At 48.6% G+C, this 16,217-nt stretch overlaps 1 protein-coding gene across 2 annotated transcripts; it reads left to right on the top strand.

Moving 5' to 3' along the window:
* The first annotated feature begins 4,150 nt into the window (after positions 1-4,150).
* Positions 4,151-15,677, top strand: LOC139424268 (G patch domain and ankyrin repeat-containing protein 1-like). Of its 2 annotated transcripts, XM_071175959.1 has the most exons (5): positions 4,151-4,243; positions 4,693-4,990; positions 5,403-5,537; positions 9,999-10,267; positions 15,119-15,677. In XM_071175959.1, the coding sequence occupies exons 2-5, from the start codon at positions 4,769-4,771 to the stop codon at positions 15,612-15,614; spliced, it is 1,122 nt and encodes a 373-aa protein (XP_071032060.1). In that variant the 5' UTR covers positions 4,151-4,243; positions 4,693-4,768; the 3' UTR covers positions 15,615-15,677. The 2 variants fall into 2 exon arrangements, with proteins under 2 accessions (XP_071032060.1, XP_071032059.1); XM_071175958.1 differs by lacking the exon at positions 4,151-4,243 and having other exon boundaries at positions 4,560-4,990.
* Positions 15,678-16,217: the final 540 nt, after the last annotated feature.

A 16,217-nucleotide genomic window follows, 5' to 3' on the forward strand; every position in this document is an offset into this window, starting at 1 on the left:
TACATCAACGAAAAGTTTGAAAAAAAAAAAAAAACGGGACCTGTAAATGTTCCCAGATTTATTAGAGGCTTTAATAGCATCAAGAAGTTCCTCTTCTGTAATTTAATCACATGAGTCTTTCTGTACAGCTGTTAGTTTTACATTATTAATAGGAGGGGGAAAATCCATACAATTAGCGTCGGTTAGAGGAGTTGCAGGAGACTGAAATGAAAACATTAAAGTACTTTACTTCCTCTTTCAAAATGTCATTTGGCGAATCACAGGTGACTCCGTCATTTGTCTCGAGTTTCAGTAAATTATTTTTGGTAGCATTTCTATGTTGAAGATTGAAAAAAAAATAATTTGGTGCATTTTTCCCCAATAACATTTATTATTGTTACCCATCTACCTATCACTGCCCTAAGTGCACCACATTATTTTATAATGAGAACTTCGAAAGCTCCCTCGTCTTTGTAGCTGAATCTGTGCTTGAAATTCAATACTTGACTGAGGGACCTTACAGATGTTGTATGTATGGGGGACAGAGGAAGGGTTAGTCATTCACTACTAGACTGAGGGACCTTACAGATGCTGAATAGGGGACAGAGGAAGGGTTAGTCATTCACTACTAGACTGAGGGGACAGAGGAAGGGTTAGTCATTCACTACTAGACTGAGGGACCTTACAGATGCTGTATGTATGGGGGACAGAGGAAGGGTTAGTCATTCACTACTAGACTGAGGGACCTTACAGATGCTGAATAGGGGACAGAGGAAGGGTTAGTCATTCACTACTAGACTGAGGGGACAGAGGAAGGGTTAGTCATTCACTACTAGACTGAGGGACCTTACAGATGCTGAATAGGGGACAGAGGAAGGGTTAGTCATTCACTACTAGACTGAGGGACAGAGGAAGGGTTAGTCATTCACTACTAGACTGAGGGACCTTACAGATGCTGTATGTATGGGGGACAGAGGAAGGGTTAGTCATTCACTACTAGACTGAGGGACCTTACAGATGTTGTATGTATGGGGGACAGAGGAAGGGTTAGTCATTCACTACTAGACTGAGGGACCTTACAGATGTTGTATGTATGGGGGACAGAGGAAGGGTTAGTCATTCACTACTAGATTGAGGGACCTTACAGATGTTGTATGTATGGGGGACTGTGGAAGGGATTAGTCATTCACTACTAGACTGAGGGACCTTACAGATGTTGTATGTATGGGGGACTGAGGAAGGGTTAGTCATTCACTACTAGACTGAGGGACCTTCCAGATGCTGAATGTATGGGGGACTGAGGAAGGGTCAGTCATTCACTACTAGACTGAGGGACCTTATAGATGTTGTATGTATGACAGAGGAAGGGTTAGTCATTCACTACTAGACTGAGGGACCTTACAGATGCTGTATGTATGGGGGACTGAGGAAGGGTTAGTCATTCACTACTAGACTGAGGGACCTTACAGATGTTGTATGTATGGGGGACTGAGGAAGGGATTAGTCATTCACTACTAGACTGAGGGACCTTACAGATGTTGTATGTATGGGGGACTGAGGAAGGGATTAGTCATTCACTACTAGACTGAGGGACCTTACAGATGCTGTATGTATGGATGTATGGGGGACAGAGGAAGGGTTAGTCATTCACTACTAGACTGAGGGACCTTCCAGATGTTGTATGTATGGATGTATGGGGGACAGAGGAAGGGTTAGTCATTCACTACTAGACTGAGGGAACTTACAGATGCTGTACTTATGGGGGACAGAGGAAGGGTTAGTCATTCACTACTAGACTGAGGGACCTTACAGATGTTGTATGTATGACAGAGGAAGGATTAGTCATTCACTACTTGACTGAGGGACCTTACAGATGTTGTATGTATGACAGAGGAAGGGTTAGTCATTCACTACTAGACTGAGGGACCTTACAGATGCTGTATGTATGGGGGACTGAGGAAGGGTTAGTCATTCACTACTAGACTGAGGGACCTTACAGATGTTGTATGTATGGGGGACTGAGGAAGGGATTAGTCATTCACTACTAGACTGAGGGACCTTACAGATGTTGTATGTATGGGGGACTGAGGAAGGGATTAGTCATTCACTACTAGACTGAGGGACCTTACAGATGCTGTATGTATGGATGTATGGGGGACAGAGGAAGGGTTAGTCATTCACTACTAGACTGAGGGACCTTCCAGATGTTGTATGTATGGATGTATGGGGGACAGAGGAAGGGTTAGTCATTCACTACTAGACTGAGGGAACTTACAGATGCTGTACTTATGGGGGACAGAGGAAGGGTTAGTCATTCACTACTAGACTGAGGGACCTTACAGATGCTCTATGTATGGATGTATGGGGGACAGAGGAAGGGATTAGTCATTCAAAGATCACATCAACCCCTATTATTTCACACAGAGTCCATGTACCTTATTATGCGATTTGTTCAGCCACAGTTTTTATATTTATATTTATTTAGTTACAAACTGACGGCACCTCCGATCATGGCCGGATGTGATGCAACCTGGATTCGAACCAGGGAGTGTAGTGACGCCTCTCGCACTGAGATGCAGAGCCTCAGACCACTGCGCCACTCGGGAACTTTCACTCCTGAACTCATTTAGGCTGAATACTTATGAAACAAAATGTGAAATGAGTCATTTCAAAAGGCACTGTATTTTATACACGGTTTTGTCTGTTAAACGTTGGTTACTATGATGACAATCCCATGGTTGAAATTTCACTGTCGAAACAATAGTTTACGTTGGCGACTTTTTGGAAATCCAATGTATTTTCCACGTCGATTCCATGTCACAATTTGTTGACTAAATTACGTTGAAACAACATTGATTCAACCAGTTTGTGCCTAGTTTACTATTTTCCTCTAGTTACTAGCTCAACAGCCACATCCTTTATTACCAGACTGAGGTCTTGTACCTAGTTTACTATTTTCCTCTAGCTACTAGCTCAACAGCCACATCCTTTATTACCAGACTGAGGTTTTGTGCCTAGTTTACTATTTTCCTCTAGCTACTAGCTCAACAGCCACATCCTTTATTACCAGACTGAGGTCTTGTACTTAAAGGAATGATTTGTACCAAATACAACGCTCTTAGTTATGATAACATTGATAAGTTGTTAACATACAAAAACATTCACAACCTCATGAATGTTTCCATCAATGTTATTCCACCATGTCAGAGAAAACACAGGCGCTGATTTTACACTGAAGAAAAATATGAACAAAACATGTAAAGTGTTGGTCCCATGTTTCATGAGCTGAAATAAAAGATCCCAGAAATGTTCCATACGGCACATAAAGCTCTATAATGTTGTGCACAAATTTGTTTACATCCCTGTTAGTGATTATTTATACTTTGTTAAAATAATCCATCCAGGTGTGGCATGTCAAGATGCTGATTAAACATCATGGTCATTACACAGGTGCACCTTGTGCTGGGGGACAATAAAAGGACACTCTAATGTGCAGTTTTGTCACAAAACACAATGCCACAGATGTGTCAACTTCTTGAAGGAGCGTGTAATTAGCATGATGACACTGCAGGAATGTCCACCAGAGCTGTTGCCAGAGAATGTAGTATTCATTTATCTGCCATTAAGCCGATGCCGATGCCGTTTTAGAGAATTTGGCAGTACATCCAACCGGCCTCACACCCGTAGACCACGTGTAACCACGCCAGCACAGGATCTCCACATACGGCTTCTTGAGACCAGTCACCCAGACAGCTGATGAAACAGGGGAGTATTTCTGTCTATAATAAAGCCCTTTTTGGGGGAAAAACTCATTCTGATTGGATTGGCCTGGTTGCCCAATGGGTAGGCCTATGTCCGTCATGTGAAATCCATAGATTAGGGCCTAATGAATTTATTTCAATTGACTGATTTCCTTACATGAACTGTAACTCAGTATAATCGTCGACATTTTTCCATGTTGCATGCATATTTTTTCGTTCAGTAAAAAATTATTTGATTAATGCAACATATTTTGGTCTGAATATCAATAAAATGTGGAACACCAATATTTAATATCGACTGGTACACCGTTTAGGCGCGCTATTATAGACCTATGTGTTAATTTTCTTTTGACTTGAATTAATGTAAAATCGTGTCCTAAAAGGACTTTTGCTGCGTTACCAACTCCGGTCAGCAGGGGGCAATGTGGAGACGCGTGACGTAGAAAATAGTGGACATGACGTCGCAAACCAACAACAACAAAGATGGAGGCACGTTACCTCGGGTAGGGAACTAACTATTTTGATAGTATTTTTTACATTTACACTCTTTATTTTATATAGAGAAATAAACGTTTTGTTAAATATATAAGTAAACTTTTTGTTATATATATATATATATATATATATATATATATATATATAAACTTTTTGTTAAATATCTAGGTACCTAACGTTAAATTCAGTGTGCTAGCTTGCTAGCTGCCCATTGCTAATTCTGGTTGATAAGTCACAGCCAGCTAGCCTATTATCATACACTTAGCTACTTACTAAAAGTAACAATACGATGGAGGAATTAGACTAGTCATTGAGTTAGCCACTGTAGTTAATTAGCTGTATGAAGAAAAAATAACCTTACACCGACATTTCCAGACTCCAGAAAAGTGATTAACGAACGTTAGTTACCTCGTTTACATAAATCTAGTCACTATCCGACTGGTCAACTGTGTTTTAGGTGACTGTAACGTTACTAGTCTGTCTAGCGGTCAGCTAGCTATTCCAGCGCCGCCGACCACCAACCGGTCCCAGACATGAGCTCTCTAAGCTACTTCACCCCGGCCCGAGAAGAAGAGCTGCTGTGGTCGGGAAACGCAGGCGCAGCCACCGGACCTCAACCCAGCACCCTCGGAGGAGAGGAGGCACGGCGCTTCTATCAAAGCCTCATAGAAGAAGGGGATGGAGAGGAGAGACGAGGAATGGAGCAGAGGGGGAGAGAGAACCGCAGGGGGAGAAGAGCGGGGCAGCACGTCCAGGTACCACAAACACAACAAATATAGCCTAGTAGCTACATCATCTATGATCATGACATGTATGATTTAAAAAATAAAGTATTTCCTCAGTATATATACACAGTACCAGTCAACAGTTGACACCTACTCATTCCAGTGTTTTTCTTAATTTGTACTATCTTCTACATTGTAGAATACTATTGAAGACATCAACACTATGAAATAACACTGATGGAATCATGTAGTAACCAAAAAAAGTGTTAAACAAATCAAAATATATTTTATGTTTGAGTTTCTTCAAAGTAGCCACTCTTTGCCATGACAGCTTTGCACACTCTAGATGCACCAGTGAAGCATCTGCTGATTGGCCATCTGCTGATTGGCCATCTGCTGATTGACCAAAATGTAACTAAAGTACATGTATTCTTTCCCACAGGCTAGCAGGCAGCAGGCTAACACCACCAGTACTACCACAGAACTGGAGGGGCTAAGACTGCTGCGTTGTGCCCAGGAAGGAGACCTGTCTGGGGTGAGAGGCCTGCTGTCCCGGGGGGTGGATGTCAACTTCCAGGTAGGTAACAGGATCTGAACCTGGGTCTCCCACGGGGAGTAGGTAACAGGAGGGATCTGAACCACGGGGAGTAGGTAACAGGAGGGATCTGAACCACGGGGAGTAGGTAACAGGAGGGATCTGAACCACGGGGAGTAGGTAACAGGAGGGATCTGAACCACGGGGAGTAGGTAACAGGAGGGATCTGAACCACGGGGAGTAGGTAACAGGAGGGATCTGAACCACGGGGAGTAGGTAACAGGAGGGATCTGAACCACGGGGAGTAGGTAAATGGAGGGATCTGAACCACGGGGAGTAGGTAACAGGAGGGATCTGAACCACGGGGAGTAAGTAACAGGAGGGATCTGAACCACGGGGAGTAGGTAACAGGAGGGATCTGAACCACGGGGAGTAGGTAACAGGAGGGATCTGAACCACGGGGAGTAGGTAACAGGAGGGATCTGAACCACGGGGAGTAGGTAACAGGAGGGATCTGAACCACGGGGAGTAGGTAACAGTAGGGATCTGAACCACGGGGAGTAGGTAACAGGAGGGATCTGAACCACGGGGAGTAGGTAACAGGAGGGATCTGAACCACGGGGAGTAGGTAACAGGAGGGATCTGAACCACGGGGAGTAGGTAACAGGAGGGATCTGAACCACAGGGAGTAGGTAACAGGAGGGATCTGAACCTGGGTCTCCCACGGGGAGAAACCAAGTAAGAGAATGGATTACTAGACCGCGTTGGCGGAGTGAAAAGTGATTTTAGTTTTTATCACCGGGCTGCTTCCCGGGCGTGAGCCAGGTGCCCCGTTCAAAGCCCACGGAGAAGATGGCTCAAAACAAAAAGTGACCTAGGCGATGCATGTAGACTAATGAGTAGAGGATGCTGTGTTTTCACATGCTGAAGTGGGGCTTTTGATAAAAATGGTTTATTTGCCTGAAAGTGTAGTATTTTTACCTCGGGAAGTTGGTGACTCCTGAATTAGGGAGAAAGGGCTTGTGGTGAAGGCTGGAGCGGAATCAGTGGGAATGTTAGACATGACATCACACACACGGTTTCCATGGTTTCTCCTGAATTAGGGAGAACGGGCTTGTGGTGAAGGCTGGAGCGGAATCAGTGGGAATGTTAGACATGACATCACACACACGGTTTCCATGGTTTCTCCTGAATTAGGGAGAACGGGCTTGTGGTGAAGGCTGGAGCGGAATCAGTGGGAATGTTAGACAATACATCACACACACGGTTTCCATGGTTTCCATGTGTTGGATGCCATTCCATTTGCTCCGTTCCGGCAATTATTATGAGCCGTTCTCTCCTCAGCAGCCTCCAAAGTGTCTTACATATATTTTAAGATTACTGTTCAATTTGAGCAGGGCGCACCTCCCTCACCGGTTTCACCCAGTCGCGCGACAGGCCATAGCCCGGTTCAACCTGGGGCAGTTTAATCAAATCACCTCAGTGTTCTGACCATTAGACCATAGCCCCGGTTCAACCTGGGGGCAGGTTAATCAGATCACCTCAGTGTCCTGACCATAGCCCCGGTTCAACCTGGGGCAGGTTAATCAAATCCCCTCAGTGTCCTGACCATTAGACCATAGCCCCGGTTCAACCTGGGGCAGTTTAATCAGTTCACCTCAGTGTCCTGACCATTAGACCATAGCCCCGGTTCAACCTGGGGGCAGGTTAATCAGATCACCTCAGTGTCCTGACCATTAGACCATAGCCCCGGTTCAACCTGGGGCAGTTTAATCAGATCACCTCAGTGTCCTGACCATTAGACCATAGCCCCGGTTCAACCTGGGCCAGTTTAATCAGATCACCTCAGTGTCCTGACCATTAGACCATAGCCCCGGTTCAACCTGGGGGCAGGTTAATCAGATCACCTCAGTGTCCTGACCATAGCCCCGGTTCAACCTGGGGGCAGGTTAATCAAATCCCCTCAGTGTCCTGACCATTAGACCATAGCCCCGGTTCAACCTGGGGCAGGTTAATCAAATCCCCTCAGTGTCCTGACCATTAGACCATAGCCCCGGTTCAACCTGGGGGCAGGTTAATCAAATCCCTTCAGTGTCCTGACCATTAGACCATAGCCCCGGTTCAACCTGGGCCAGTTTAATCAGATCACCTCAGTGTCCTGACCATTAGACCATAGCCCCGGTTCAACCTGGGGGCAGGTTAATCAAATCCCCTCAGTGTTCTGACCATTAGACCATAGCCCCGGTTCAACCTGGGGGCAGGTTAATCAAATCCCCTCAGTGTCCTGACCATTAGACCATAGCCCCGGTTCAACCTGGGGGCAGGTTAATCAAATCCCCTCAGTGTCCTGACCATTAGAACAAGAGGAATTCCCCCTCTTTGACCCCGTTACCCTGATTACTTTTGAAGTCCCAGGCAGAACTACCTCATCAGGAGGAGCCAAACTCACTACATCAGGATGCCAGTAGGTCAAGTACTCAATTCACGGCTTGTATTCAATTTGAATAATGATCTAATACATGGTTCTAAATGCATCTATTTCACAGGTTCGATTTAAAAAAAGCTCCATGACGACATGTTCAGAGCTCTTAGGATGTGTTTATTGTCTGGTGGAGTCAAGTGAAAATATATTATCAGGTTTCAAGGTTTTGATTTTATTGATTGGAACAACCTACCGCAAACTTTTAGCCTTCAGTCCTGTTTCCCCTTTAAAACGCTAACATGCCCTCAAACCAACCTCCTTCCTGTTGCATTAGAACAAACCTCCTTCCTGTTGCGCTCGAACCAACCTCCTTTCTGTTGCACTCGAACCAACCTCCTTCCTGTTGCACTCGAACAAACCTCCTTCCTGTTGCACTCGAACAAACCTCCTTCCTGTTGCACTCGAACCAACCTCCTTCCTGTTGCACTCGAACCAACCTCCTTCCTGTTGCCCTCTACCAACCTCCTTCCTGTTGCCCCCAACCAACCTCCTTCCTGTTGCGTTAGAACCAACCTCCTTCCTGTTGCCCCCAACAAACCTCTTTCCTGTTGCCCCAACCAACCTCCTTCCTGTTGTCCCCAACCAACCTCCTTCCTGTTGCCCCCAACCAACCTCCTTCCTGTTGCCCCCAACCAACCTCCTTCCTGTTGCCCCCAACCAACCTCCTTCCTGTTGCCCCCAACCAACCTCCTTCCTGTAGCCCCCAACCAACCTCCTTCCTGTTGTGTTAGAACCAACCTCCTTCCTGTTGCCCCCAACCAACCTCCTTCCTGTTGCCGCAACCAACCTCCTTCCTGTTGCCCCCGAACCAACCTCCTTCCTGTTGCCCCAACCAACCTCCTTCCTGTTGCCCCAACCAACCTCCTTCCTGTTGCCCCAACCAACCTCCTTCCTGTTGCCCCGAACCAACCTCCTTCCTGTTGCCTCGAACCAACCTCCTTCCTGTTGCCTCGAACCAACCTCCTTCCTGTTGCCTCGAACCAACCTCCTTCCTGTTGCCTCGAACCAACCTCCTTCCTGTTGCGCTCGAACCAACCTCCTTCCTGTTGCGCTCGAACCAACCTCCTTCCCGGTGCCTTCGAACCAACCTCCTTCCCGGTGCCTTCGAACCAACTTCCTTCCCGTCGCGCTCGAACCAACCTCCTTCCCAGTGCCCTCGAAACCAACCTCCTTCCCAGTGCCCTCGAAACCAACCTCCTTCCCAGTGCCCTCGAAACCAACCTCCTTCCCAGTGCCCTCGAACCAACCTCCTTCCCAGTGCCCTCGAACCAACCTCCTTCCCAGTGCCCTCGAACCAACCTCCTTCCCAGTGCCCTCGAACCAACCTCCTTCCCAGTGCCCTCGAACCAACCTCCTTCCTGTTGCCCTCGAACCAACCTCCTTCCTGTTTCCCTCGAACCAACCTCCTTCCTGTTTCCCTCGAACCAACCTCTCTGTTTCCCTCGAACCAACCTCCTTCCTGTTGCCCTCGAACCAACCTCCTTCCCGTTTCCCTCGAACCAACCTCCTTCCCGTTTCCCTCGAACCAACCTCCTTCCCGTTTCCCTCGAACCAACCTCCTTCCCGTTTCCCTCGAACCAACCTCCTTCCCGTTTCCCTCGAACCAACCTCCTTCCCATTGCCCTCGAACCAACCTCCTTCCCGTGCCCTCGAACCAACCTCCTTCCCATTGCCCTCGAACCAACCTCCTTCCCAGTGCCCTCGAACCAACCTACTTCCCGCTGTGCTCGAACCAACCTCCTTCCTGTTTCCCTCTTACTAACACGGACTTAGCTGAAAGCTGCTTTACTGAGGAGTGTCTGCTACATGACCAAAATGTTCTCTACACATCCTTCTTAATGTCTCTATTTCCATCTCCTCTTTCTCTCCCCAACTTCCCCCCCCCCCCCTCTCTCTCTCTCTCTCTCCATCTCCTCTTTCTCTCCCTGACTCTCTCCCCGTCTCTCTCCCCGTCTCTCTCTCTGTCTCTCTGTCTCTCTCTCTCTCTCTCTGTCTCTCTGTCTCTCTCTCCCTCTCTCCAGGACAGCTGGTGGTGGACAGGTGTGATGTGTGCAGCGGCGGCAGGGCAGCGGGGTGTCGTTAGGCTCCTCCTCCAGCAGGGGGCGGCGTGGGTGGGCGTGGTAGACACGCAGGGCCGGGACGCCAGGGAGCTGGCTAGGATGGCGGGGCATAGCGGGGTCCTAGAGGAACTGGACCACTACGGGTCTCCGCAGGACTGTGACCGGCCTGGGAGACAGAGGGGTCAACACAACCATTACAGGAGAGAGACGCAGGACCACCAGGACCACAGGTTAGTGACTGACTGACTGACTACAGGTTAGTGACTGACTGACTGACTTACTGACTGACCACAGGTTAGTGACTGACTGACTGACTGACTGACCACAGGTCAGTTACTGACTGGGAGACAGAGGGGTCAACACAACCATTACAGGAGAGAGACGCAGGACCACCAGGACCACAGGTTAGTGACTGACTGGGAGACAGAGGGGTCAACACAACCATTACAGGAGAGAGACGCAGGACCACCAGGACCACAGGTTAGTGACTGACTGGGAGACAGAGGGGTCAACACAACCATTACAGGAGAGAGACGCAGGACCACCAGGACCACAGGTTAGTGACTGACTGGGAGACAGAGGGGTCAACACAACCATTACAGGAGAGAGACGCAGGACCACCAGGACCACAGGTTAGTGACTGACTGGGAGACAGAGGGGTCAACACAACCATTACAGGAGAGAGACGCAGGACCACCAGGACCACAGGTTAGTGACTGACTGGGAGACAGAGGGGTCAACACAACCATTACAGGAGAGAGACGCAGGACCACCAGGACCACAGGTTAGTGACTGACTGGGAGACAGAGGGGTCAACACAACCATTACAGGAGAGAGACGCAGGACCACCAGGACCACAGGTTAGTGACTGACTGGGAGACAGAGGGGTCAACACAACCATTACAGGAGAGAGACGCAGGACCACCAGGACCACAGGTTAGTGACTGACTGGGAGACAGAGGGGTCAACACAACCATTACAGGAGAGAGACGCAGGACCACCAGGACCACAGGTTAGTGACTGACTGGGAGACAGAGGGGTCAACACAACCATTACAGGAGAGAGACGCAGGACCACCAGGACCACAGGTTAGTGACTGACTGGGAGACAGAGGGGTCAACACAACCATTACAGGAGAGAGACGCAGGACCACCAGGACCACAGGTTAGTGACTGACTGGGAGACAGAGGGGTCAACACAACCATTACAGGAGAGAGACGCAGGACCACCAGGACCACAGGTTAGTGACTGACTGGGAGACAGAGGGGTCAACACAACCATTACAGGAGAGAGACGCAGGACCACCAGGACCACAGGTTAGTGACTGACTGGGAGACAGAGGGGTCAACACAACCATTACAGGAGAGAGACGCAGGACCACCAGGACCACAGGTTAGTGACTGACTGGGAGACAGAGGGGTCAACACAACCATTACAGGAGAGAGACGCAGGACCACCAGGACCACAGGTTAGTGACTGACTGGGAGACAGAGGGGTCAACACAACCATTACAGGAGAGAGACGCAGGACCACCAGGACCACAGGTTAGTGACTGACTGGGAGACAGAGGGGTCAACACAACCATTACAGGAGAGAGACGCAGGACCACCAGGACCACAGGTTAGTGACTGACTGACTGACCACAGGTTACTGACTGACTGACTGACTGACTGACCACAGGTTAGTGACTGACTGACTTACTGACTGACCACAGGTTAGTGACTGACTGACTGACTGACCACAGGTTAGTGACTGACTGACTGACTGACTGACTGACTACAGGTTAGTGACTGACTGACTGACTGACCACAGGTTAGTGACTGACTGACTGACTGACTGATCACAGGTTAGTGACTGACTGACTGACTGACTACAGGTTAGTGACTGACTGACTGACTGACTACAGGTTAGTGACTGACTGGGAGACAGAGGGGTCAACACAACCATTACAGGAGAGAGACGCAGGACCACCAGGACCACAGGTTAGTGACTGACCACAGGTTAGTGACTGACTGACTGACTGACTGACTGACTGACCACAGGTTAGTTACTGACTGACTTACTGACTGACCACAGGTTAGTGACTGACTGACTGACTGACTGACCACAGGTTAGTGACTGACTGACTGACTGACCACAGGTTAGTGACTGACTGACTGACTGACCACAGGTTAGTGACTGACTGACTGACTGATCACAGGTTAGTGACTGACTGACTGACTGACCACAGGTTGGTGACTGACTGACTGACTGACCACAGGTTAGTGACTGACTGACTGACTGACTGACTGACTACAGGTTAGTGACTGACTGACTGACTGACTACAGGTTAGTGACTGACTGACTGACTGACCACAGGTTAGTGACTGACTGACTGACTGACTGATCACAGGTTAGTGACTGACTGACTGACTACAGGTTAGTGACTGACTGACTGACTGACTACAGGTTAGTGACTGACTGGGAGACAGAGGGGTCAACACAACCATTACAGGAGAGAGACGCAGGACCACCAGGACCACAGGTTAGTGACTGACCACAGGTTAGTGACTGACTGACTGACTGACTGACTGACCACAGGTTAGTTACTGACTGACTTACTGACTGACCACAGGTTAGTGACTGACTGACTGACCACAGGTTAGTGACTGACTGACTGACTGACCACAGGTTAGTGACTGACTGACTGACTGACCACAGGTTAGTGACTGACTGACTGACTGATCACAGGTTAGTGACTGACTGACTGACTGACCACAGGTTGGTGACTGACTGACTGACTGACCACAGGTTAGTGACTGACTGACTGACTGACTGACTGACTACAGGTTAGTGACTGACTGACTGACTGACTACAGGTTAGTGACTGACTGACTGACTGACTGACCACAGGTTAGTGACTGACTGACTGACTGACCACAGGTTAGTGACTGACTGACTGACTGATCACAGGTTAGTGACTGACTGACTGACTGACTACAGGTTAGTGACTGACTGACTGACTGACTACAGGTTAGTGACTGACTGACTGACTGACTACAGGTTAGTCGACCAGACTAGACTGACGCAGTCACTTCATGTTAATGATCTAATCCACCAGGTGAATATAGACAATCCCTGACCTGGTCAGGTGATCAGGTGTGATGAATATAGACAATCCCTGACCTGATCAGGTGGTCAGGTGTGATGAATATAGACAATCCCTGACCTGATCAGGTGGTCAGGTGTGGTGAATATAGACAATCCCTGACCTGATCAGGTGTGGTGAATATAGACAATCCCTGACCTGGTCAGGTGATCAGGTGTGGTGAATATAGACAATCCCTGACCTGGTCAGGTGATCAGGTGTGGTGAATATAGACAATCCCTGACCTGATCAGGTGGTCAGGTGTGATGAATATAGACAATCCCTGACCTGATCAGGTGGTCAGGTGTGATGAATATAGACAATCCCTGACCTGATCAGGTGGTCAGGTGTGGTGAATATAGACAATCCCTGACCTGGTCAGGTGGTCAGGTGTGATGAATATAGACAATCCCTGACCTGGTCAGGTGGTCAGGTGTGATGAATATAGACAATCCCTGACCTGGTCAGGTGGTCAGGTGTGGTGAATATAGACAATCCCTGACCTGGTCAGGTGTGGTGAATATAGACAATCCCTGACCTGATCAGGTGGTCAGGTGTGGTGAATATAGACAATCCCTGACCTGATCAGGTGGTCAGGTGTGGTGAATATAGACAATCCCTGACCTGATCAGGTGATCAGGTGTGGTGAATATAGACAATCCCTGACCTGATCAGGTGGTCAGGTGGTCAGGTGTGGTGAATATAGACAATCCCTGACCTGGTCAGGTGGTCAGGTGTGGTGAATATAGACAATCCCTGACCTGATCAGGTGGTCAGGTGGTCAGGTGTGGTGAATATAGACAATCCCTGACCTGATCAGGTGATCAGGTGTGGTGAATATAGACAATCCCTGACCTGATCAGGTGATCAGGTGTGGTGAATATAGACAATCCCTGACCTGATCAGGTGGTCAGGTGATCAGGTGTGGTGAATATAGACAATCCCTGACCTGATCAGGTGATCAGGTGTGGTGAATATAGACAATCCCTGACCTGATCAGGTGGTCAAGTGTGGTGAATATAGACAATCCCTGACCTGATCAGGTGGTCAGGTGTGGTGAATATAGACAATCCCTGACCTGATCAGGTGATCAGGTGTGGTGAATATAGACAATCCCTGACCTGATCAGGTGGTCAGGTGTGGTGAATATAGACAATCCCTGACCTGATCAGGTGGTCAGGTGTGGTGAATATAGACAATCCCTGACCTGATCAGGTGATCAGGTGTGGTGAATATAGACAATCCCTGACCTGATCAGGTGGTCAGGTGTGGTGAATATAGACAATCCCTGACCTGGTCAGGTGTGGTGAATATAGACAATCCCTGACCTGGTCAGGTGTGGTGAATATAGACAATCCCTGACCTGTTCAGGTGTGGTGAATATAGACAATCCCTGACCTGGTCAGGTGTGGTGAATATAGACAATCCCTGACCTGGTCAGGTGTGGTGAATATAGACAATCCCTGACCTGGTCAGGTGTGGTGAATATAGACAATCCCTGACCTGGTCAGGTGTGGTGAATATAGACAATCCCTGACCTGGTCAGGTGGTCAGGTGTGGTGAATATAGACAATCCCTGACCTGGTCAGGTGGTCAGGTGTGGTGAATATAGACAATCCCTGACCTGGTCAGGTGGTCAGGTGTGGTGAATATAGACAATCCCTGACCTGGTCAGGTGGTCAGGTGTGGTGAATATAGACAATCCCTGACCTGGTCAGGTGTGGTGAATATAGACAATCCCTGACCTGATCAGGTGGTCAGGTGTGGTGAATATAGACAATCCCTGACCTGGTCAGGTGTGGTGCCTAGTTGGAACACCGTCCTGCAGTATGTGAGGCTCTCCTACCCCTGTCCTAGTGTAGAAATAAGACCTGTGATTGAAGGTTTGTTGTCAAGGAGATACTCATTTTTCTCCTCCCTTGTTGCTCCTCTCCCTCTGCCCCCTCCCCCCCAGTTCTCCCCCAGCGGTAGCAGCAGTCCAGACCCATCAGAACCAGTCCACCCAGAATCAGACCCAGTGGTGCCCAGTCTGCAGTGTCCACTACTCCTCTCCTCCAGAGACACACCTCTCCTCCACCCTCCACCTGTTCTCTCTCTCCCGCCCTGCCCCCCTTCCCCACTACTGCCTCCCCCCCTCCACCCCCGCCTACCAGATGATGCTGCGCTCCGGATGGACCCCTGGAGGGGGGCTGGGGCCCGAAGGGGAGGGTCATAAACAGCCGGTCCGGACCGTCCTGAAGAGGGACAGTAGAGGCCTGGGGTACGGACCCACACCCCGACCCAAGGTCACACACTTCCAACCCAAAGACCCGCAGGCAGTCAGACGGACGGGGAAGGAGGGTCGGGGGGAGAGGGGGAGGAGGGGGATGAAGGAGGAGAGCAGGAGGGAGGAGAAGGACAGGAACTGGGAGAGGGACTTCCGCTCTTCCTTTAACACCTTTGACCCCTGACCTCTAAATGTTGACCCTGGGACACCTGTTGTAGTCAGTTTCTCTCTAGTGTACACTCTCTCTCACTCTCTATCTAGTGTACACTCTATGTGCTCTCTCTCTATCTCTCTAGTGTACACTCTCTCTCTCTCTAGTGTACACTCTATGTGCTCTCTCTCTGTCTCTCTCTCAAAGGGTCTGAATATTATGTAAATAAGGTATTTCAATTTTTTTATTTGTAATAAATTTGCAAGCATTTCTAAAAACCTGTTTTTGCATTGTCATTATGGGGTATTTGCTTCGCTCTACCTGCTGTTCCACAGGGCCCATTTATGGCTTGATAATGAACTGTTACTCTACTGAGGAGAAACACTGGGGCTTGATGGTGAACTGTTTCTCTACTGAGGAGAAACACTGGGGCTTGATGATGATGAAGAGTTACACTGGGCTTGATGATGATGAAGAGTTACTCTACTGAGGAGTTAAACTGGGAAGTAATACTTCATTTTCAAGAGACAGGACGGACAGCTGATCTTCCTCGCAGTGGCAGACCACATGTAACAACACCTGCACAGGATCGGTACATCCGAACATCACACCTGCAGGACAGATACAGGATGGCAC

Source organism: Oncorhynchus clarkii, chromosome 13 (assembly GCF_045791955.1).
Source record: "Oncorhynchus clarkii lewisi isolate Uvic-CL-2024 chromosome 13, UVic_Ocla_1.0, whole genome shotgun sequence".
Taxonomy (NCBI): domain Eukaryota; kingdom Metazoa; phylum Chordata; class Actinopteri; order Salmoniformes; family Salmonidae; genus Oncorhynchus; species Oncorhynchus clarkii.

What these genes read in the sequence shown, in the direction of transcription:
- LOC139424268 (XM_071175959.1), top strand. Translation starts at nt 4,769, where the DNA reads ATGAGCTCTCTAAGCTACTTCACCCCGGCCCGAGAAGAAGAGCTGCTG. An exon ending in GGGTGGATGTCAACTTCCAG is followed by an intron (nt 5,538 to 9,998) that starts GTAGGTAACAGG and finishes CCCTCTCTCCAG; the next exon opens with GACAGCTGGTGGTGGACAGG. An exon ending in CAGGACCACCAGGACCACAG is followed by an intron (nt 10,268 to 15,118) that starts GTTAGTGACTGA and finishes CCTCCCCCCCAG; the next exon opens with TTCTCCCCCAGCGGTAGCAG.